Raw genomic sequence first — 24,034 nt, 5'->3', positions numbered from 1 at the left:
CAGATCTTCTAATGTTCCTTACTGTTCCAATGTTTAGACTGACATGTGATGCCTTGCAGTATGAATTGAAAGGATAACTGTTTAAAATTCCTAAGATCTCTAATCCCTCAAGGCTTGCACTGGCATATCTATAAACAGAACAGAACATTAGGCTTGGGGACCGCTTTGCAGAACATCTGTGCTCGTTTCGCAATAAACAACTGCACCTCCCAGTCGCGAACCATTTCAACTCCCCCTCCCATTCCTTAGACGACATGCTAATCCTGGGCTTCCTGCAGTGCCGCAATGATGCTACCCAAAGATTGCAGGAACAGCAACTCATATTCCGCTTCAGAACCCTGCAGCCTAAAGGTATCAATGTGGATTTCACAAGCTTCAAAATCTCCCCTCCACCCCACTGCATCCCAAAACCAGCCCAGCTCATCCCCGCCTCCCTAACCTGTTCTTCCTCTCACCTATCCCCTCCTCCCACCTCAAGCCGCACCTCCATTTCCCAGCTACTAACCTCATCCCACCCCCTTGACCTGTCCATCCTCCCCAAACTGACCTATCCCCTCCCTATCTATAATCTTCTCTTCACCTATCTTCTCCTCTATCCATCTTTGATCCACCTCCCCCTCTCTCCCTATTTATTTCAGAACCCTCTCCCACATCCTTCTTTTCCGACGAAGGGTCTAGGCCTGAAACGTCAGCTTTTGTGCTCCTAAGATGCTGTTTGGCCTGTTGTGTTCATCCAGCTCCACACTTTGTTATCTCAGATTCTCCGGCATCTGCAGTTCCCATTATCTCTGATCATTACTCATTGACTTGTTACACTGGAAGTAACAGTTCGTTTTGTATCCCACTCTATGCTCATTAAAAAGTACTAGGTGCAAATCTGTTGCATTATCCACTTGTGATTATGAAACTGTACATCAAGTTTTTCTGCACGGCTATTCCAAAGTGGCTTCCTGTAAGGGTAAATAAGGTCTGGGGAAACCCAAACACCTGCATTCTATGGGCACAACAATTCTGCGGGCAAGCAACTTGAAAAAAAATGGCATTTACCTGTCTTTTATAGCAGGTTAACAATATTATGAAATTACTCAAGAAAATGTGGCTGACACTTGTATTTAGCTGGACACACAAGCACAGATGAAATAGCAGAAGGAGTAGGCTACTTGAAACAAAAACAAATAGCTGGAGAAGCGCAACAAGTCTGGCAGCATCTGTGGGAAGAAATCAGAGTTAACGTTTTGAGTCCAGTTATTCTTCATCAGAACAACGATCAGAGTTCTGAAGGCTATAAGACCATAAGACATAGGAGTCGAAGTAAGGCCATTCGGCCCATGGAGTCCACTCCGCCATTTAAATCATGGCTGATGGGATCTTCAACTCCACTTCCCTGCACTCTCCCCGTAGCCCTTGATTCCTTCTGAGATCAAGAATTTGTCGATCTCTGCCTTGAAGGCATCCAACGTCCCGGCCTCCACTGCACTCTGTGGCAATGAATTCCACAAGCCCACCAGTCTCTGGCTGTAGAAATGTCGTCTCATTTCAGTTTTAAATTTACCCGCTCTAATTTTAAGGCTGTGCCCACGGGTCCTAGTCTCCCCGCCTAACGGAAACAACTTCCTAGCGTCCACCCCTTCTAAACCATACATTATCTTGTAAGAACCATACATTATCTTGTAAAAACCATACATTATCTTGTATAAGCTTGAGATAAGCTCCAGAAATATAGCCAGAATATTGGAACAATTTTTTGTGCAAAAAGTCATTAAATATAGAACACTTTTAACAAACAGTGACTGATCTTTAATTAATTACAGAAATTGAAAAATTGAAGAAAATAAAAAGGTATGGTAAGAAGATAGGCAATAAGACTGTGAAACCTCAGTCTACAAGATGGAAGTAAATTCAATGCATGAAGAGTGTCAAACAGCTCTTCCTGTGCTCAAAGGAAGTCCAAGTTTCCAGATTCAGTGATTTTTATGGTAATAATACATACCAAGAAAACAGACACCTTCATTAAAATGGACATAACTACTTCTCACATTACTTGTTTCTTTATTTAGTGGTGGCCTTTATATCTGTGGAGGTTATTTCCAAATTCCTACGTGTTACTCCCAATGATAAATGTGAGGTGCTACATTTTGGAAAGTCAAATCAGGGTAGAACCTATATACTTAACGGTAAGGTCCTGGGAAGTGTTGCTGAACCTTAGAGTACAGTTTCACAGTCCCTTGAAAGTGGAATTGCAGATAGACAGTGCAATGAAGGCAGCGTTCAGAATGCTTGCCTTTATTAGTCTGTGCATTGATTACATGATTCGGGAGGTCAGGTTGCGGCTGTACAGGACATCGTTGAGGCCACTATAGGAATACTGCGTTCAATTCTGGACTCCCTGCAATAGGAAGGGTGTTGTGAAACTTGAAAGGATTCAGAAAAAATTTACAAGGATGTTGCCAGGGTTACTGGGTTTGAGCTATTAGGTGAGAAGAATAGGCTGGGGCCATTTTCCCTGGCGTCAGAGACTGAGGAGTGACCTAATAGAATTATGAGGGGCATGGATCGGAAAAATAGACAAGATCTTTTCCCTGGATTGAGGGAGACCAAAACTAGACGGCACAGGTTTAAGGTGAGAATGGAAAGATTTAAAAGGGACTCAGCTGCCAGGTACCCACTGTTTACATGTTGGGAAGTTGCATTGTCAGGTTGGAAGAGTAGTTAGTAGTGATGGAAAAGATATAGTGAGGTGTCCCTGGTGAATGAGTACTAAATGGAAATGATTGGAGGGGTTCATAATTTGGGAGGACAAGTGTCAGAGCTATTGAATGGCCAAGATGAGTGCACTAATGAGTATTGTGGCCCATGAGACTTGATCTGAGCGATGACAGAGTTAGCGTGAGTGATGGCTCAGTGAGTGTGCGGTGGCAGAGAGAGATTGGTAGCATTTACCCTTGCAGAGTACAGGTGGTCATTGACCTTCTTGCTGCACTGCTGGGCACTCCTTTTAACCTAGATGCAGCACCGACTCAAGCTAATGTCTGTGATTGGTGGAATAGACTCGTTTGGCAGTCAGCAGGGAAAAAAAGAACTGTCTTCTTCTCTATCAGCCCACCCACCATCACCTACAGATTTCTGTTCATGAAGCATGGGAAGTGGGGTGGGGTTAGCTTTGCTTGTTGGGCCATGTCTTCTGTGATAATGGTGGAACACCACAAACTAAGGGGAAATTCCTAACCTACAGAATCATGAATTGTGACGAGCTGAGCCATAAATATGGTCCCAGCTGCATGAATGCCATAAGGTCTCAACAGTAGCCAATTTCCATCTCTGCTGTGTGATTCCACTAGTAGAGATACTATAGAGCTTAAGTGCATAATTAATAAGAAGGTTACAATGGTGAAGTCACTCTCACCCACAGTGGACTGGGTGCAATGACATGCACTCGACAAAATGCTTCATCTTAAAATGAGAGCATTTAACTTGCTAATTTAGATGTTCACTTGAAAAGCCTCTGATTCTCCTGGAGTTCTGAACCAACTGCATCTGCACAGGTCACACTGACAACAGCCAGTATTTCATGACACCTGTCTACATATACCAGAAACTCAAGTGAAAGTATATTGAGCATTTTGTACCTTAGCTTTTTGCCCCTCTGAATATTAATTATTGCAGAGAATATTTACCTTTCTAAAAAATAGATGTGTGTGTTATTTAAGAGGGCAATTTTTTATACTTTCATATTTCCAACTATGCATTAATCAACTTTGCAGCTTTGCTGAATAATTTTTATTTCACAATAAATCAATTTTGTTGTTCAGCAAAGAAACCTTTATGGACCGTTTTATTCTAAATTTACTATAAAATATATAATTGCCTCTCTCAATAACTGGGTAAAGCATTTAATTTTACATTGTGACCAGTAGACATGAGAGGACTAGACAGTGCTCATGTATTTCAACGTTAGTTAAAACAAGATCAAAAGTCCGATGAACAATTCTAAGAGACATTCTTGTGAGAAATGGACAGACGTTTTGGATGCCATGACACAGAATTGGAACACAACAGCACTTTGCAGAGGAAAGGCAATGCATTAATTAAGGAAGAGACTGAACTAAGCACAGTAATGACTGCAAAACAATTAGCATTCAGTATCATTATTCTCTTAAAACTAGCATTATCTGGAATCTACATTAATGCAGATGGCCATGAGTTTGGCAACTCTGTTTTCTCAACAGCATGATCACTCAATTTTTTTAAAGGCAGAAATAAATCGATTCTTAACCAACAAGGAAGTCAAAGCTGGTCGAAAGTAAATGGGAGCATAGAGTTGAGGCCACAATCAGTCCAACCATGATCATATTGAAGAGCAGAGTGGGCCAATTGTCCTAGCTTTCAACCTTCATCTGAGCAGATACCCTCTGTGGCCATTGTAAATTTTCACAAAGTCACTTGATGAAGAATGGAAACAGAGCCAGTCATTATTTGTTTTTATGTTTATTTCCAGACTTGCACATTAGAAGCATGGACCTCCTAACCCCTTAGCCGAGTCTTAGTCTGAAGATACTAATGGTGATTATGAATCATGAGTTACAACCCAATACCTACATTTAATTACCTATAATAAATATACAAATATACAATGAACAGAATGATCCTTCTGAACAATTTATAAACCCATTTTGACAATGTACGGAAGCTATGATGGCAAGCTCAAGACTGCTTCTTCCAGTCAGATCCCACAATGTCTCCACTCCACAATCAGTTAAGGTCCGGAATTATACTGTCACTTTTACATTACTGTTAAAAAGAACATCAGTAATACAGAGGAGTAGTAGAGCTCAAGTTATACCCCGTTGCAGCTCCGATCAAGTCATACCTGAGCTGTTAGTCAGATTAAAGGTGAGAGTAGTTGTCCTTGATGTCAAAGAAACATTTGAAAATATTTTATCACTACGCATACTGATGCCATAAAAGGGTTCTCAATATGATTAATAGTGTTGTTCAGCCAGTCAGGAATTTATTTTAGATTTTAGAAAACCTGATTAAGAGAAGCACTTGAAATGGTTTTAAAATAGTTTGGGTTTTTGGAGGTACACAATTTTTTTCTTTTAATTCGAAGAATGTTATCGCACTAGTTCTATGAAATGAAACGATATTTGCACCGAAGTGAACAAATGCACCATATTTAACACCAGTTCAATTTGAATCCAAATACAGCAAATGCATATAAATTAATGCAGAATAAGGTAACATCGAAAGAAAACCTGTTACAGAAAAAACCCCTGATTCAAGATGCACATTTCATTATGAAAATAGCTGAACTACTTTTCTTTTTAAAAGCTACACTTAAAATATAATCACCTACAAAAAGTATCCAAGAAGATGAACTCTCAAAACTTGTCTCTCAAATATCTTGGAAAGAGGTTTGCACATTAGCCATGCTAAATAGTGTAAAGATCTTTCTTGAATGCATTCGGCATTTATTGATTGCAGCAAATTATGTTTGGCTTGCATGCTTCAAAAGGGTCACAAAGGGTGAGGTAATGGATGTTATATAACTAGTCTTTACGGTCGACCCCTCACCTCTACTGATGAAGTCTATTCAGTAATCCAATGACCTCTACTCATTTTAAATATCATATGTCTGAACTGTTCTAAGGATGAATATTCCTGTCAAACTCTTTATGCAGAAATCTGTGCTGCTATTACGAGAAAGTATCAAACTGAATTACTTACATTTGAATTAAAATGATCTATTACCTGAAGCCAACATGTCATTAATTAGAACAAGGAATCGTTCATCTGGTATTTGAGCATCTGTATGAAGGAATACTGTGCCAATGTTCTTCACTCCAACTTTAATATATAAAGCAGCAATGTCACTCTGTGTAATCATTAAGATAAAAAGAAGTAGTAAGGAACTCTTAGGTCAAAATGTAGTTACTTTTTTGAAGAATCAGAACTCTTACCCTGAGATCAGGAATGCCATAGTTCTTCCGCAGTATAATCTGAAACACCTCCAGTGAACTGAGAAACGCAGCCAACCGACACAAGCTTTGTTTGCCACTTCCTCCAACACCAACTAAAAGGGCGTTGCCTCGTGGACCCTCCAAAATGCGACTTATTCGACAGCTATGTCAATTAAACATGATCTCAATAAAAACATTTGTAACAAATCAGCTCAAATAAAAATACTTTTCCCTGGTAAGCAGGAATGAAAATTTGTTACCAGAAAAAACAAATTCCATTAAATGCTGTCAGAGATAATGGGAGCTGCTGCTGTGTTCATCCAGCCTCACATTTTATTATCTTCCATTAAATGCTGTTGGTTAACGCATTACATCAACTCATAAAAGGCTGGTGGATTAAGACACATTTTAATGTTTCCCACGTGTCAATTTTATGAAATTGGCTACAAATATCACCTAAATTGAAATGTATAGCTGGAAAACATTAACTCCAAAAGCAGGTAAATTCATCTCAAATCTAAATGAAACTGTATGCACATTAGAACTGTTTCAGAGATAGTAGGAACTGCAGATGCTGGAGAATCTGAGATAAAAAGGTGTAGAGCTGGATGAATACAGCAGGCCAAGCAGCATCAGAGGAGCAGGAAGGCTCCTGCTCATCTGATGCTTCTTGGCCTGCTGTGCTCATCCAACTCTACACCCTGCACATTCGAATTGTTCCTTTTAATTACTTTTACTTTTGGGATCTGATTATTACTGCATGATTGGCATTTTTGCCCATGTCTGAAGATGGTGGCAATGGTAGGTCTCCATCTGGAACTGCATATGCAGTTAAAAGTCTACTGCATTGAAGTGGGTTTATCACTATGGAAAGACTGGGTAAAGACAACAAGCTTTCTGCCCCACAGGCCATAGGTATAAGACTGACAATGTGACACCTTCAGGGCCATTTTTTAAATTATTGGCCTTTTCTTGCTGTGGATTGTTATTCCAGGAGTCCGATTTTCATACTCTAGATTAGGACAAATGGTGGCTGTACCAAAAAAAAGTTGCCTCATTTCTCACCTTGACCTTTCTCACCAAGGTTGAGGTAGGTGATGGCTCCTGGAGCCTGGTCTGATTGACAAGGCAACTGTCAGTGTTGTGGCCCTAAAACTGAACAAATGCTCAAGATCTGAAACAAAAACAAAGTGCGCCAGAAACTCAGCAAGTGTGGGACCATCTGTGGAGAGAAAACAGAGTTAATGTTTTAAATCCAGTGACCCTTGTTCAGAACAAATTTTATGCAAAAACTATCAGCTTGTCTTCACCAATTGATAAGACGTAAGAAATGACTGCTGCCACTCCATAAAATGATGCTAGCCGCAATGTTAACTTTGGGTCATATGGGTCAGACCTTTTGATTTTAGTAAAGCTTCTTTGGCTAATGTAAAGGATCTTTCTCATTGATCTTCTCATTTCCAATTCTTGTTTTGGCATAATAAATGGCACAGGAGTTGAAAATGGCTGCAATGTTTAAGATAAACTTGCCATAGCAATGTAGCAAAATCAAAAAGGATCGTAGTTGGTTTACATTTTAGGTGCTTGTGCCTCAGTTATGGTTTTAACTTTTGACAGGGACTTGTACAGCCCCTGATGTAGTGCTAACGTTTCTTCAAAATGATCTATACACATAGCAAGCCAAGGACAGATGGTCAAAAATTGCCTGTCACCACAATGATCACCAACTGCACGACTGCCTCAGCATCTATACTGCTGCCAAAATCTGCACCAAATCCTGGAAACTCTTCTACATCAATGTCATAGTGCTGCTGTCAAAACCTTCAATGCTAGAAGGATGCTCATAATTAACTTGGGCCTTCTGCACTGCTACCTCCAAACCGAAAGCGATTGCCCCAGTACAGAGAAGACAATTGAGTCAGCATTCTATCTGAACAACATTCACTCAGCAGGAAAAAAAAATCAATGAGTTCTTTTGTGAAAGGTGACTAATGCATAACACAAGAGTATTAAAAAACTCAGGAGCTGAAGTAAGCTATTTGATACTTCAAACTAGCTCCACCATTCATTAAAATCATGGCTGTTCAACAACATCATCTTTTGCAGTATTCTTACATTCCTTATTTCCCTTAATATCTAAAAATCTATTAGCCCTTGTTTTGAATACATTCAAATGTGAACATCCACAACTCTCTTGGGTGGAAAATGCCAGAGATTCCCAAGCTTTTGTATCAAGAAATTTCTCATCCAGTTCGAAACATGTGATCCCTTATTCTGATATGGGTGGTTGGAATTCAAGTTGGAGGCAGGAATCAACACATGGGACTTGTTCCATAGGCGAGATCTTCCAAGGAGTCAGGCTGGCTGCCAAAAGCCATTACATCCTCACTTCTGAGGCAGAGAAAAACACATAAAACATGGCAAAGAAATGGTCCATCAGAACACAGAGAACTGTCAGGTACAGTTCCATCAGATTGTTTGGTATCGCTTCGCCTAGTGACTGAAAATCCATAAGGTTCCTTCCTGCTTTCAACTTCCTGATTTAAAACTCTCACTGGAATGGTTTTGTCTCTTCTATTGGGAGAACAGAATTAAAATATTCACTGATTCCAACTGTCAATTCCTTACTTCCTACTCTTCACTCCCAATTCTCACTCTCTAGGAGACCATACCTCACTTTACTTACGGTTTTCTTTCTATATCTGTCTGCAGAAATCCCTGTTATCCATTTTCACTTTCCTAGCTAGCTTCTGCTCATATTTGGAGGTTCTCCCTCGTGATGAACCTGTTGTTCATTCTTTATATTCTGAGCAATCATCTGCCCAGTCACTTATCTTTGTCCAGTTGTACACAATTTTCTACATAACTTCTTTATTAGATGGTGGGTCCTACTTTTAGATTTTTTTTCTTTACAGTTGTAATATACTAATTCTGTACATTCTGAAATATCCCCTTAAATGTCTACAACTGCTTCTCTATGGATATATCCCCTACCCTAATATATCAGTTCACTCCTGTTGGCCCACCTTTTATCACCCTAACGATTTCTCTTAAGTTTAAAATCTTCAAGTCCAATCTTCTCGCTTTCAAATTTCAAAGTTCTATCATATTTGGTCACTGCTCCCTAGGGATGCATTTACTCTAAGAATGTTAATTACACTGTACCAAATCTAATGTAACATGCTGTATGGTACCTTCTTACAGCAGCATGCTCTAGAAACAATCTTGAAAGCATTCTATGAACTCATCATATTGGGTATTACTGCAAATTATGATTTTCAGTTTAGTTGTACATTATAGTCACCCATAACCATTAACAGAAGGACGGTATCTGAAGAGAATAAAATGTTTAGCATATCAACTAACACGGGAGCCAGGAAAGAAAGTTTGGTGAGCAGCATTTTAGTTGGAGTAGCACTGAGGGACAAGAAATATCAGATTGGGGATGAGGGGAAGTGGAAGAATATGATAATGATAAAACTGGTGAAAAAAAATCTTCCTGTAGTTAATTGTACTTACATGTGTTGCATTGCTTCTTTAAATAGGATAAGGCTCATCACTGCATGCAGCTCATTGTAATGTTCCAGGGCATCCGTAAGAATTCTATGTAGCTTTTTCCAACTGGTTACAGGCAAATATCTGGGTTCTCCAACACCTTGGGCAAAGTGGCAGTAAATCAACGGCTTCTGGGTAAAAATATGTTCATCGATAACCTACAATCAGACATGACAACATGAATTAGTACCATTCATGTAACATTCTTTTGTTTAATCATTAACTTTAAACTTTGATTAAATTTAATCAAGTTAGGTGTGTGCCCAGCTAGCAGAGGAGATATTAAACAATTTACTTGCATTTATATCTTTCTTTAAATTGAAAGCAAAGATCAACGTTTGAGTTTTCTCCTGACCCAGAAGTCCAACGGGATTCAAGGTCAGAGGAGATCCTTCTTCAGTACATGAAAATATCCCGGATGGCATATTCTAAGTGGCAGGCAATAAGTCACTGCTGGTGCTGCCATCCAAATAAAGCTCCAAAGGTTGCCAGTACAATCAGAGTGCTGATTGCACTGGTAGCTCAGCAGTGCCATTGGCAATCATAGATAGGATGACTTAATGACAGGGATCCCTTGAAGAAAGCTGAGTTCGGTTGTGGGGGAAGAAGGGACCAGGACGAGGTTAAAGTACCATAAATGGCCAGCTGTCAAGTAGCAGCACTACCAGGGCTCTACTCTTCATCAGGACTCAAGATGGAGAGTCATCAGACCTGAAACATTAAATCTGCTTTCTCCAGCGACTTGCCTTTGTTTTCATTTCTGAATGTGGAGTCAAAACAATAAAAACAAAAGGGAAATATTTTAGCTGAGCAGCTACAGCTTCAAGATTTATTAAATTGTCATTTAGTTTCAATTTGTACAAAATGCGGAGGAATGGAATTGTGGGAGATATAGCAGTTTGGATCGGAAATTGGCTTGCTGAAAGAAGACAGAGGGTGGTAGTTGATGGGAAATGTTCATCCTGGAGACCAGTTACTAGTAGTGTACCACAAGGGTCGGTGTTGGGTCCACTGCTGTTTGTCATTTTTATAAATGACCTGTTTGAGGGCGTAGAAGGATGGGTTAGTAAATTTGCAGACGACACTAAGGTCGGTGGAGTTGTGGATAGTGACAAAGGATGCTGTAGGTTGCAGAGAGACATGGATAAGCTGCAGAGCTGGGCTGAGAGGTAGCAAATGGAGTTGAATGCAGACAAGTGTGAGGTGATGCACTTTGGTAGGAGTAACCGGAAGGCAAAGTACCGGGCTAATGGTAAGATTCTTGGTAGTATAGATGAGCAGAGAGATCTCGGTGTCCATGTACACAGATCTTTGAAAGTTGCCACCCAGGTTGACAGGGCTGTTAAGAAGGCATAGTGTTTTCGCTTTTATTAATAGAGGGATCGAGTTCCGGAACCAAGAGGTTATGGTGAAGCTGTACAAAACTCTGGTGCGGCCGCACTTGGAGTATTGTGTACAGTTCTGGTCACCGCGTTATAAGAAGGATGTGGAAGCTTTGGAAAGGGTGCAGAGGAGATTTACTAGGATGTTGCCTGGTATGGCGGCAAGGTCTTACGAGGAAAGGCTGAGGGACTTGAGGCTGTTTTCATTGGAGAGAAGAAGGTTGAGAGGTGACTTAATTAAAACATATAAAATAATCAGAGGGTTAGATATGGTGTATAGGGAGAGCCTTTTTCCTAGGATGGTGATGGCGAGCACGAGGGGGCATAGCTTTAAATTGAGGGGTGAAAGATATAGGACAGATGTCAGAGGTAGTTTCTTTACTCAGAGAGTAGTAAGGGAATGGAACGCTTTGCCTGCAACGGTAGTAGAATTGCCAACTTTAGGTACATTTAAGTCGTCATTGGATAAGCATATGGATGTACATGGAATAGTGTAGGTTAGATGGGCTTGAGATCGGTATGACAGGTCGGCACAACATCGAGGGCCAAAGGGCCTGTATTATGCTGTAATGTTCTATGTATATCTATGTAATTTATGATCATACTTGTTGATTGCCTATGGTATTGCTCATGGATTTATTTGGATCCGAATCCCAGATCCCCATCCACATGAACACTTCCCAGTTTCTCACCATTTAAGGAATACTCTGCATTGTTCCTTTTGCAGTGAATAACTACACTTCATTCTACACGAAAGTGGTAATGGCCATTTCTAACAAGAGAGAATCAAACTACCATCCTTTGACATTAAATAGTATTATCATCACTGAATTCCCCACTGTCAACATCTTGGACGTTACCGTTGACCAGAAACTGAATTGAACTAGCCACATAAAAACAGTGGCTGTAAGGTCAGGTCAGAGGCTAGGAATCCTGCAGCAAGTAACTCACCAAAGTCTGTTCATCAACTACAAGGCACAAGGCAGGTATGTGATGGAATATTGCAACACTGAACAAGATTTCAGGCCTCAATTAATGATCAATTTTAAAATGGAACAAGGCTAAATCGCACAACATTAAATAAGCACTTCCCGCAGTGTATTCATTTGCTCAGCTTCATGCTTTATGTTTAATTTTGAGGTAGTCCTGTATTTACAAAATGTGGACTCAATATAGTCCAATTTTGATCACTATATGGTCCTTCTTTTACGTTTAATCTGGTAGGAAGATTTATACCTTTTTCCATTTCTTCTCAATGTACTGATTAGTCTCACTGCTGTGAGGCATTTTTAAATTTGTATAATTTTATAATTATATAATTTTAGTACAGCTTTACAATTGCAATTATTTTTTAAAGTTTGTGTTCTTGAATTCACTGGCGCTGTTTAAAATTGCATGACTGCAGAGTTTGTTAGACTTTGTAAACAACGTTGCAGCATTTCCATTATTTGTCAGTTGTTTTAAGTCTATAGGTAGTCCCTGGGTTGCAAACAAGTTCTCTTCTGGAGTCCATTCTCAAGTTCATTTGTTTGCAAGTTGGAATGTAATGCAGGACAATGTAAAGCAGCTATTCAGTACCAGAAATGTTTGTATGTTGGGTGTTTAAAATTACACTTCTGTATGGGATCATGTTCATGAGCACAAGTGTTCATAAGCTGGACACTCAGAAATCAGTGAATCTCTCCACTTCTGTTATATTTTCCTGAATAATTTCATAATGCTTTAAACTGGTTGTTCTGTAGTAAATTACTGCTTTAAAGCTTTTTAATTCAGTTTGTTCACAGTAAACTGTCCTTTGTACTGCTACTGTGTTTTCCCACATTTTCAGAGTTTTCCCACATTTTAAACTCAGAATAGTGGTTTTCCCATCTTACCCAGAGTTCTCCCAATTTCTGAAGCTGAGATGAATTTTCCTATTTCCAGGCAGGCAAACCTTTTCACCCTTCAAAATCCAAGATACCTAGCACTCTCTTCAATACAAATTGTTCTGTCAGACTTCAACGCCAGATTTCTTTAAATGTTATTTGAACAGCAGAGCAAGCTTGAGAGGCCAAATGGCCTACTTCTGCTCCTAATTGGTGTGTTTATACTACCTTATTAAAACACCCCTTACCACCAACAAATGGAACTTAGGTTGCCTGCTCTGCACTAGGTCTGCAGCCTAAGAACTGAAGGACCCTTGCAAAATGGGTTGTTGCTTTAGAATTGCTAACAATTTATTTATTGAAACAAACATACAGTTTAAGGCCATGGGAATACGGTCCTGTACACTGATGTAAATGTTTGGATACCATTCTGGAATTAGGAGGAAGCTAATGAAGCAATCATAAAAATCTATATTCAAATATCACAGCATTACAGTGTACCTCAAAGTATCTCTTTGCAGTATCCACAAGGATTTTGTAGAAGTGTTCAATATCTTTTTCTTCCATGAGTTTGTCAGCATAGACTCTGGATGATTCATGAAGCCATAAATGAATCAAGTCTGTAGGTAGCCGTACACAGTCTGGAGTTACAAACAGTATACCCTAGAAACCAAAAGAACAAAAATGTTGACAAGTCATCTGAATATAAAAATGAATACTTGTGTGTTTTTACAGAAATGATGACACATACAAAAGGACTAGCCGTAGCATTGCTCAAAGTAAGTCACATCTTATTTTATAATGGGAGGAACAAGTAACAAGAGATATATTCTGCTGGTACAGCAAGACCACATGTAAAATTGATTCTTTTGTCAGGCTAATTCTCATTTAAAGATATATCTTGAGATCAAATGGAGATTAATTACAGAAATGTTTCACCATTGAGTCTGCCTAATGCTAAACGTCATCACTGGGGTGATAAAAACAATACAACAATCACCATGCTGAGCTGTCAACACCATACCCACAGCATCTCAAAAAACACCTACTTCCACTTCAAACCCAATATGCTGCTGAATCTCTGTCTTTGTTAGCTTTAAGCTTGATTATTCTATTGTTCTCCTTCCATGTTCCCCAAGTTTGGATTCAGCCACAACTCTGTTGCCTTTCTGCTAACTTGCAGAAGTCCTGTTCAACTATTTCACAGGTACTTACCCCTGAAATGTCTCATAACAAAATGCTCATCTTCATTTTAAAATACACTGACTCTGTCTTTATAAATTCCACCATTCCTGACTGATCTCAGCACTCCTTCAATTCTTGCCCCTTGCTTAATCCCTAATTTGATTTAATCTACCATTTAGTGGCCATGCCTTTAGCCCCCCAAGTCCTCAACTCAAAGTGCTTCTCTAAAACTCCCTGGCTCCTAATTCCTCTCTGATCTTTTAAAGTACGAGTTAGAATGCTGTTGCTATAGTCAAGCGTTGGTTACACACGTTAATATCTCCAATGTGGTTTGGAGTCAAATGTTATTTGATAACTCAAAACTCTTGGAATATTTCACCTCATGAAAGGGGCTACATCCATTTCAAGTGTTGTCGATTGATACAATTTTCAGTTTCTACAGAAAATCAGAAGCAACCCTGAGGAAATAATTGCTTTTATCTCACGTCTAACAGTTATGTGTCATATGACACTTGCTCTCATCAGTCATGGTATGAAATATAAAGGCAAGGAGGTAGTGTTGAAGTTGTAGCAAGACCTGGCCAGACTACAACTGGAATACTGAGTGCAGTTCTAGTCACCTCACTACAGGAAGGATGGTACAGAGGAGGTTCATCAGGACATTGCTTGGGATGGAGAAATTGAGCTATAAGGAGGGGCTAGACAGGCTTGGATTGTTTTCTTTGGAGCAGAGAAGACCGGGGGGGGGGAGATATGATTGAGGTGTATAAGATTATGAGAAGTATGGACAGGGTGAATGGAGAGCAACTGCTCTCCCAAGCTGAGCATCAATCATGAGGAGGCATAATTTTAGGGTAAGGGGCAGGATATTCAGAGCGGACTTGGGAAAAATGTTTTCACTCAGTGGGTGCCAGGAATCTGGAATACACTGCCTGGGAGGATGGTGGGGGCTGGAAACCTTGCACTTTTTAAAAAATACTTGGATCAGTACTTCAAATATCACAGCATTCAGGGAAATGGGATTGGTACACTTTTACTGGTAGTTATGTTGGTGCAGATATGACAGGCCGAAGAGCCTTTTCTGCACAGTATGATTCTATGAATTGAAGTGCTGTCAAGATATTTCATATTTGATATTCTATGATGTCTACTTTTTATTTAAACCACCATTCATTCCAATGCAAAGAATATAATTGCATTTTCCATTGAAATTAAAAATATGACATAAAGTGTGTAAGTAAGACAGAGATGGCTGGTTTATGGGGGCATCTTGGGATCAAGATGATAGGTGTAGATAAAAACAATACAGCAATTGCCAAATTGCTCCTGCCCCTAATGTGGCCAAAACCATTTCTAACACAGGGTGGCTAGATCACACAGCTATTTCTGATAACAATCTTTTAATCTGCCTGGTTTAGGTTCAATGCCAATTGTGACACATTTGTGAGGCACCAAGAAGACAGCAGGCATAATGTCAAAAAGGAGAGAATGTACAAACCTGTTAAACAACCTAAGTAGTGGTCTTTAGAGGGCTTGTGCTTGGACTGTAACAAGTTACTCAGGAAATGAGTAAATAAATATTTTTCCCATGTAGTTGTCCTATAAAACTTCATACAATTAGTGATTCAGAGCCACTGAACCATATTTAAAGGCACATTAAATTTTCTGCAGTTTTTTTATGGTGAGTTGTTGGATAACGTCTTGCATTATTAGGGAATATTATTAGTGTATAACCCAACAGCTTATGATTTTGTCTCACGTTTCCCTGGTTTATAAATTTTGAAGAGATAGAGATGTAAAACACAGAAACACACTCTTTGGCTCAACTCGCCATGGCAACCAAATATCCTAAATTAACCCAGTCCCATTTGCCAGCATTTGACCTATATCTCTCTAAACATTTCCTATTCATATACCCATGGTGGACCAGCCTCCACCGCTTCCTCTGGCACCTCATTCTGTACATGCACCACTAACTGCATGAAAAAGTTATCTCTTAGCTTCCTTTTAAGTCTTTCTCCTCTCACCTTAAACTTATGCACTCTAGTTTTAGACTTCCCCACGCTGGGGAAAAGGCTTGGGCTATTCATGCTATCAATGCCCCTCATGATTTTATAAACTTCTGTAAGGTCACCCCTCAGTCTCAGACACTCCAGGGGAAATAGACCCAAGCCTATTCAGTCTCAGCCTATACCTCGAACCCTCCTACCCTGGCAACATCCTTGTAAATCTTTTCTGAACCTTTTCAAGTTTCACAACATCCTTCCTAAAGTAGGGAGTCCAGAATTGAATGCAGTATTCCAAAAGTGGCCACGTACAGCCGCAACATGACCTCCCAACTCCTATGCTCAACGTGCCAACCAATAAAGGCAAGCATACTAAACACGTTCTTCGTTATCTTATCAAATGCAACTTCACCTTCAATGAATTATGAACCTGCACCCCAAGGTCTCTTTGTTCAACAATGCTTCACAGGACCTTACCATTAAGTGTGTAATTCTTGCCTTAGTTTGCCTTCCTAAAATGCAGCACCTCACATTTATCTAAATTAAACTCCATCTGTCACTTCTCGGCCCATTCGCCCATCTGATCAAGATCCCATTGTACTCTTCTTCGCTGTCCACTACACCTCCAATTTTGGTGTCATCTGCAAACCTACTAACCATACCTCCTGCATTCACAGCCAAATAATTTATACAAATGACAAAAAGCAGTGGACCCAACAGCAATCCTTGTGGCTTATCGCTGGTCACAGGCCTCCAGTCTGAAAAGCAACCGACCACCATCATCCTCTGTCTTCTACCTTCGAGCCAGTTGTGTATCCAAATAGCTAGTTCTCCCTGTATTTCGTGTGGTCTAATCCTTCTAACCAGCCTGCCCTGAGTAACCTTGTTGAACACCTTACTGAAGATCATGCCCACCGCTTTGCCCTCATCAATCCTCTTTGCTATTTCTTCAAAAAACTCATTCAAGTTCATGAGATACGATTTCCCATGCACAAAGCCATATCAACCATCCCTAATCAATTTTCAAATACATGTAAATCCTGTCCCTCAGGATTCCCTCCAACAACTTGTCCACCACCAACGTCAGGCTCACTGGTCAACAGCTCCCTGTCCTTTCCTTACCAACTTTCTTAAATAAGGGCACCACATTAGCCAATCTCCAGTCTTCTGGCACCTCATCTGTGGCTATCGATGACACAAACATCTCAGCAAAAGGCCCAACAATCACTTTCCTAACTCCCCAGAGTTCTAGAGTACATCTGATCACGTCCTGGGGATTTGTCCACCTTTATACGGTTTAAGACGTCCAGCCTCCACAAATATTAAATATTGAATGATTTCTGATAGGTTCCTGAAAAATTCTTAATTATGTCACCCTTTGTCTATGCTCCAAATGTCAGAAACTACAATTTTATTGTATATCCAGAATGTTGGCCCCTCAGTCACCGAATCACAACCTCTGATAACTTCAATATTTAGATATTTTCTAATCAACATGATCAGAGATGTAATTACATATTTCTGGAGAAGATGGGACTTGAACGTGGGCTAGCTGGTTCAGAGGGAGGGTCACTACCACTGTGCTACAAGAGACCCTGAACTACCCTGTCATTTTTTATTTCTACCCCCAGAAATGCTATTATGCACAACTGAGCAATTCCCTACAACCAAAAGTCACTGAAATTTTTAAAAAAATTCTTTTAACCACCACCAGTAATCACCCACGTAGCCAAACAAATATTTACAAGCAAATCCCATTATGGGCAATGCAAGCCGTAAGTGTGGGTGAGGGGAAGAGAGAGGGATAAGTGGCAACTACAATGTTTAATTTTTTACAAATTGTTTTTATTGAATCTATTTTTCTAATCAACCTGTTCAGAGATATCATTACACACCTCTTGAGCAGGTGGGACTTGAATTCAGGCGTAGGGGCAATATCACTGTGCTACAAGAGAGGTCCTACAATTTTTTTAAAAATTTAACCTACTTTGCTGACCAACCTTATCAGAAATATTTTACATATCTCTGGAGCTGGTGGGACTTGAATGAGGGCCTCCTGGTTCAAGGGTAAGTACATTACCACTGCACCACAAGAAGGCCCTACTACAATGTTTGGATATTTTTCTAACCAACCTGCTCAGGGAAGTTATTACATACCCCTCGAGAAGGTGAGACTTAAACTTTGGTTGACTGGTTCAGAGGTAAGGGCATCACTACAGAGCCCTCACTGCAATGTTTACTTATTTTTTTATTTAACCCATTCTTCTAATCAATCTGTCCAGAGCTTTTGCTACACTTCTGGAGCAGGTGGGACTTGAACCCAGGCCTCTCACTCCAGAGGAAGGGGGGCCTCAAATTACAGATTTCTGCAGCAGGTGGGACTTGAAGCTTAGCTTAGAACGGACACTATCAGTGCACCACAACAGCCCACGCTACAATGTTTACACTTCCTAACGTGATAAAATACAGATGTTTATCCTTTGAGGACGAATGACTTTGCTCCAATTTCAAACTTCAGCCTATTTGGTGTTTGAAGAAGAACTCAACTTAGATTGAGGAAAGTTGCCATATTCTAATGAAGAATAAATTTAGAATTTAAATAATATTTACAGGTTGAGAGGTCTTGCTAACAAGGTATAATGTCAATAGTAGATAATGAAGTGTGAAGCTGGATGAACACAACAGGCCAAGCAGCATCTCAGGAGCACAAAAGCTGACGTTTCGGGCCTAGACCCTTCATCAGAGAGGGGGATGGGGAGAGGGTTCTGGAATAAATAGGGAGAAAGGGGGAGGCGGACCGAAGATGGAGAGAAAAGAAGATAGGTGGAGAGGAGAGTATAGGTGGGGAGGTAGGGAGGGGATAGGTCAGTCCAGGGAAGACGGACAGGTCAAGGAGGTGGGATGAGGTTAGTAGGTAGGAAATGGAGGTGCGGCTTGGGGTGGGAGGAAGGGATAGGTGAGAGGAAGAACAGGTTAGGGAGGCAGAGACAGGTTGGACTGGTTTAGGGATGCAGTGGGTGGAGGGGAAGAGCTGGGCTGGTTGTGTGGTGCAGTGGGGGGAGGGGACGAACTGGGCTGGTTTTAGGATGCGGTGGGGGAAGGGGAGATTTTGAAGCTGTATCAATGCTTGCCTAAATGGAAATTGATTCTATTCCCTTGGAAAATTTTTTTTCCCAATAGCTTCCCGACCACTGATGTTAGACTCACTGACCCATAGGTTTATCCCTAACACTCTTCTTGAACAACTGTACTACACTACCTACCATCCAGTCCTCTGGAACCTTGCCTGTGGCCAGGGAGAAGTTGAATATTAATTCTTTAGCCCATTAAATCTCTTCAGTTGCCTCCCACAGCCTAGGATGTATCTCATCTGGACTTGGGGATTCATTGATTTTTAATCCCACCAAAATCATGAATATTTCCTTCCCACTCGATGGTAATTTGTTCAAATATAACAGTCCCATTCCTTTATCTTTATAGGAGATCTGTCCTGCTCTATAGTGAATACAAATTCAAAGCACTTATTTAAAACCTCATCTACATCATAGATGGCTACTTTGTCCTAATAGATAAAACCCTTTGCCCAGTTATCCTATTGCTTTAATATACATATAAAACGCCTTTACATTTTCCTTTATTTTACCCACCTTCCTTTTGTGCTCTCATACTTTTTATGCACTCCTCTGGACTTCCTGTACTCCTCTTTGGCTTTAGCTGTTTTGAACCCCTGGGTATTTGTCATAAGTTTCCCTTTTATCCCCGATGCATTCCTGTACATCCCATGACATCTGAGTTCTCTGGACTTGGTGGTCCCACCTTTCACCTTTAGTGGATGACTTGAATGACTCCGACTGCTCGGATGTAGATTTTCTAACAAGTAGTCGCACCCAGTCACTTTGGCCATGTAAGAGAGATAACAAAGTGTAGAGCTAGATGAACACAGCAGCGTGGCCTGCTGTGTTCATCCAGCTCTATACTTTGTTATCTCGGATTCTCCAGCATCTGCAGTTCCCTTTATCTCTCACTTTGACCATGCCTTGTCTTTACATTTTAAAGTCAATCTTTCCCCAATTCATAAGGTTTATTTTCAGTCTAACGCTGCCCTTTTTCATAACTTGCTTAAATTTTACTGAGTTTTTGTCACTATCACTGAATTGTTCTCCCACTGACACTTTTACAATGTGCTTTGTTCAATCAAATTAGATCCAGTACTGCCCTCTCTTGTAGGACTTTCTATATACTGATTTAAGAATCTCTCTTGGATAGATTTTAATTATTCTTACCCCTCTAAGCCTTTCATACTTTGTGTATTTCACTTAATACTGGGAAATTGCAATTTCTTACTATTGTTACCCAGTTATTTTTATACTTCTGTGAAGATTTATTGATCATTTCTTTAAAGCTATCAAAATAAATAGCAGTTAAGACTAAATGTTCATTTCTAGTAAAATACAACTAGAAGCATTTTGATTGTGCCTATTCTTTTCAGTGTAACACAGAGGTTGCAAAGTTAACTGCTGCAAAACATCTAACTCTGCATTGCCAGAACTCCCTCGGGTCTGGTTATGGGGAGACGATCATGTTAAGTTGTAATTCTTAGTCTGGCATACCGGACATTTAAATAGTTTTCATTTGTGGAAGTAATGCTTATTGGCAATAAATCCTGCAGCAAAAATTACAATACATAGTTTCAATCTGTATTGCAAACAATTAATATGGTTTACAATAGTGTAATTTCAGATTTCATGTACTTCATTATCAACCTTTGGTATGGTTGTAAATAATACCACGGTATACAACATTAAAATAGAAAAAAAACCTGCATTTATGTAATACTTTACACGCTTTGAAGTACTTTTTAAATTATAGTCATATTTGCATGACCTAAATAGTGACTTGATTACTAACATCTTAAGTGTATTTTCATTGGTAGATCTGTATTTTTAATGTACAAACAATGACGGCTAAAGGAATATTCACTGGAAAGGTGAACTGTATTAAGACTGTCATATAAACTCTATGTATGAATGAAATGCTTTTAAAAATCTTTTGTGAGAGAAACTGGTTTTAACAAGTTATTTGAAAAAACATTATTACGGTACCTGATTACATCCATTGTCACGAATCAAAGCAACAGTTCATAATATTCAAGTAGTAAACATACCTGGAAAACGTTGGACAGATCCCTTAAGTTAAAAATATAATGGAACCTAATTGCTGTAGGCAGAAAGTTCTGAGTCATTTTCTGATGAAGACAGATAGCAGCTTGAACGACACTATTAGCAATTTTCATTACGCCGTGACTAAAACTATATTCTTGAAAATGAGTATTAAGAATGTTGCTGTATATTGTAGCCAGTGCATCTGCTCCAGGGAAATTGACTGCAAAAACAGAGAAATGTCTCTGCAAAACAAGAAAACGTTAAATCAAAATCCAAGATTATTAAAGTACCATAAGCGGACTTACAAAATTAATATACGCACTCCAGAAGATAATCATTTTGATTTCAAGTAATCAGAATTTGATGTTACTGGTCTCATTGTTTGAGAGCTTTGTGAAATATTCCTCATGCTAAACAATCTATGATAATTGAGCAGGCAGATAATTTACAGGGAACTAGAGTTACGAGGTGGACCCCATTGAAAGGGTATGCAGGAGATGAATGCAATTATGAGGTTTTGAAATTTTGTGTTCTAGAAAATGCATCTAGTTGTGTGCGTTATTTTTAGCAGAATTTGTTTTGATGTTAATCATGCTCTTGAAAGGAAGGTTGAGTGGATAAAATTTGTCTGTAGTTCTTGAAAGTGTTACCAATGTTTTTGCTTTCTCATTAAAGTTTTTTTTACTGTTATGAGGTAGCTATAATAATTGTGAATACCTTAACATTTCCCCACAGGTAGAGATGTTTAGTGAAGTTGTCTAAACCACTACAGAAGGCAGTCTTTCAACCCATTGTGCACATCCAGCTCTTTAAAAGTACTGCCTAATTAACCATATTCCCCTGCAGTTTCCCCATAGACCTGCATATCTTTCCTTTTTGTACAAAACCTGGTAACCTGGTCCTATGCAAAACAATATTTAGTAGAACTTTGGATAAATAAACATCAGCCAAATATATACAGATACTTAGATTCACATTTTTGATTTGAAATTGGTATAGCATGTAGAAGACGTACCAAAACAAATTCACTGAGAGAACAAAGGGGATTAACGTCTGCAATGGGAATGTTACAGAAGATTTTCTCAAACACTGAGTATAATTAAAAGTCTTTCTTAATTTGTAATAGACAGTCAAAGTTTATCTCCATAGGTTATGTTCATTATATTTCAGAGACAAACTGTTGTGATAAATCCAGATAGAAGTGGGAGGGGATTTATTGGACATTTATTAGAAAAAATTAACCCCATGCTCATATACATCAAATATCTCACAAGAAGATCTAGGTTTAAATGATCTTCAGAATAAAGAATGCTATGAATTTTGGATTAACATCTAGAAACCCCTCTTTATGTAGATCTTCATAATCATTATTGGCTTCAGTATCCTTTGTGGTCACAGCATCCTGCTACCGATAAGCACATATAGCATGTGGCAAATGGTTACAGATAGTGGAGTGGATAAAGACATTGTTGTCATATCCAAGGAGCTAATTTGAGCTAAAAGGGAAAGCTGTGGTCATATGAGAAAAACAATTTTAAAAGATCATTTTCAAAAGATTTAAAATTATAAAGTAAAAAATGGACAGGTTTCTGATTTGGATTAACATCATACACTGAGCTCCACTACTTACCTGACACCGAATGGTGCCATTTTGGACAGATCCCTTTATCTCAGACATGGGGCCATTCCACATGCACCTTCTACACACGCTGCATCCCTGGCTGAGGTCTTCACCAAGGAACCTCCACCCACCAGATCTCAGACTGTCTGCTAAAGGTGCCATCTGTGCCCCTTTTTGCGCTCCCCACCCCAAGAGGCCACCTCGACCACCACTGCCCACAGAACATGCTGAAGGTCAAGTGCTGTGCTTGGCAGTCACTCCCACCCCAACATCATCCATTGCTCAGTTCAGCATCCGTGCTCCCGTCCTCTGTTCTCTTCCCCTCGTCCATCCCTCTCTCACCCCAGTTCACCTCTTGTGGTGTCCCACTTCATCTACCCAATATCCTGTTCTGTTCTCACCTGACTACCATTCCTCTCTGCCCCCAGCTTCACTTTTCCACTTCTCTGCTCCCTTCCACAGGCTGCTACTGGAACAGTGAGATCCATGCAGAAGAGTGCCATCCACAGCCAACAGAGGGCTACAGGAGAGCCACCAAATTCCATCACCTCAGCTGGAACATAACCTGCAGCATCTTCAACTTCCTAAAAACTGCAAATTTTGATCCAGTGAAAGGAGCCCCATGTTGCTGACCCGAACTGTAGAGCGAGGCAGGGAGACAGGACAGGAAACGCTACCATGCCCAACCACAGCTGACATCCAACTTACAGGCAGAGTGGGAGAAGGAGCAAAGCAAAGACAGCCAAGAAGCACAGCCTCACCAAACAATGGCCTGAGTAAACTCCAGAGGTGGTGACAGACAGCAAGAAGTGGACTGCAGACCCCCAACAAAGGTACCACTAGGCATTACCCATGGAGTGGCCAGGAACAAGGAATGGTCTTAACTGGCAGCCCACAACTCATTGAGAAATGTCTCTGCACCCCCATCCCTGCCATAAGTAGATCCCAAGCAGATGCCCCCACTTGCTCCACTCTCAGAAGATCAAATGGAGGACATACTGGAAGTAGGATATTACATTTTTCTTTTTTAATTTATTTTATTTTAACAACTATTGAATTTTCCAAATGTAGGAATTTGGCACTTAAAGTACTATATTTCATTTCACAGCATACAGATATAATGTTTTAACACTTTTTTTTTTCCTGCTAAAGAAGGCCCTATAGAACATAACACTAATTTTAACATTGATTCCTTTGGGAAATGGTGTTGAAATATTGAGGTAAGTTAGAAGATCTCTGGACTTTAGCTGACTTGTCTTAATTTTTCCACATAATGTAGATGAACCACCAAGGAAATA

General features: G+C 39.8%; 1 protein-coding gene across 1 annotated transcript in view; it reads right to left on the bottom strand.

Annotated features, from left to right (window-relative positions):
• The window catches only part of dnah9l (dynein, axonemal, heavy polypeptide 9 like), a 353,637-nt gene that overhangs the window by 139,449 nt on the left and 190,154 nt on the right, over positions 1-24,034 (bottom strand). Inside the window, 5 exon segments of the mRNA XM_059647649.1 lie at positions 5,752-5,875; positions 5,961-6,123; positions 9,480-9,673; positions 13,264-13,425; positions 21,118-21,357. Coding sequence (XP_059503632.1) covers positions 5,752-5,875; positions 5,961-6,123; positions 9,480-9,673; positions 13,264-13,425; positions 21,118-21,357 — 883 coding nt within the window.

This window comes from Stegostoma tigrinum, chromosome 7 (assembly GCF_030684315.1).
Source record: "Stegostoma tigrinum isolate sSteTig4 chromosome 7, sSteTig4.hap1, whole genome shotgun sequence".
Lineage (NCBI taxonomy): Eukaryota > Metazoa > Chordata > Chondrichthyes > Orectolobiformes > Stegostomatidae > Stegostoma > Stegostoma tigrinum.
The sequence above is the reverse complement of the archived record's forward strand: the minus strand, read 5'-3'. Positions and strand labels throughout refer to the sequence as shown.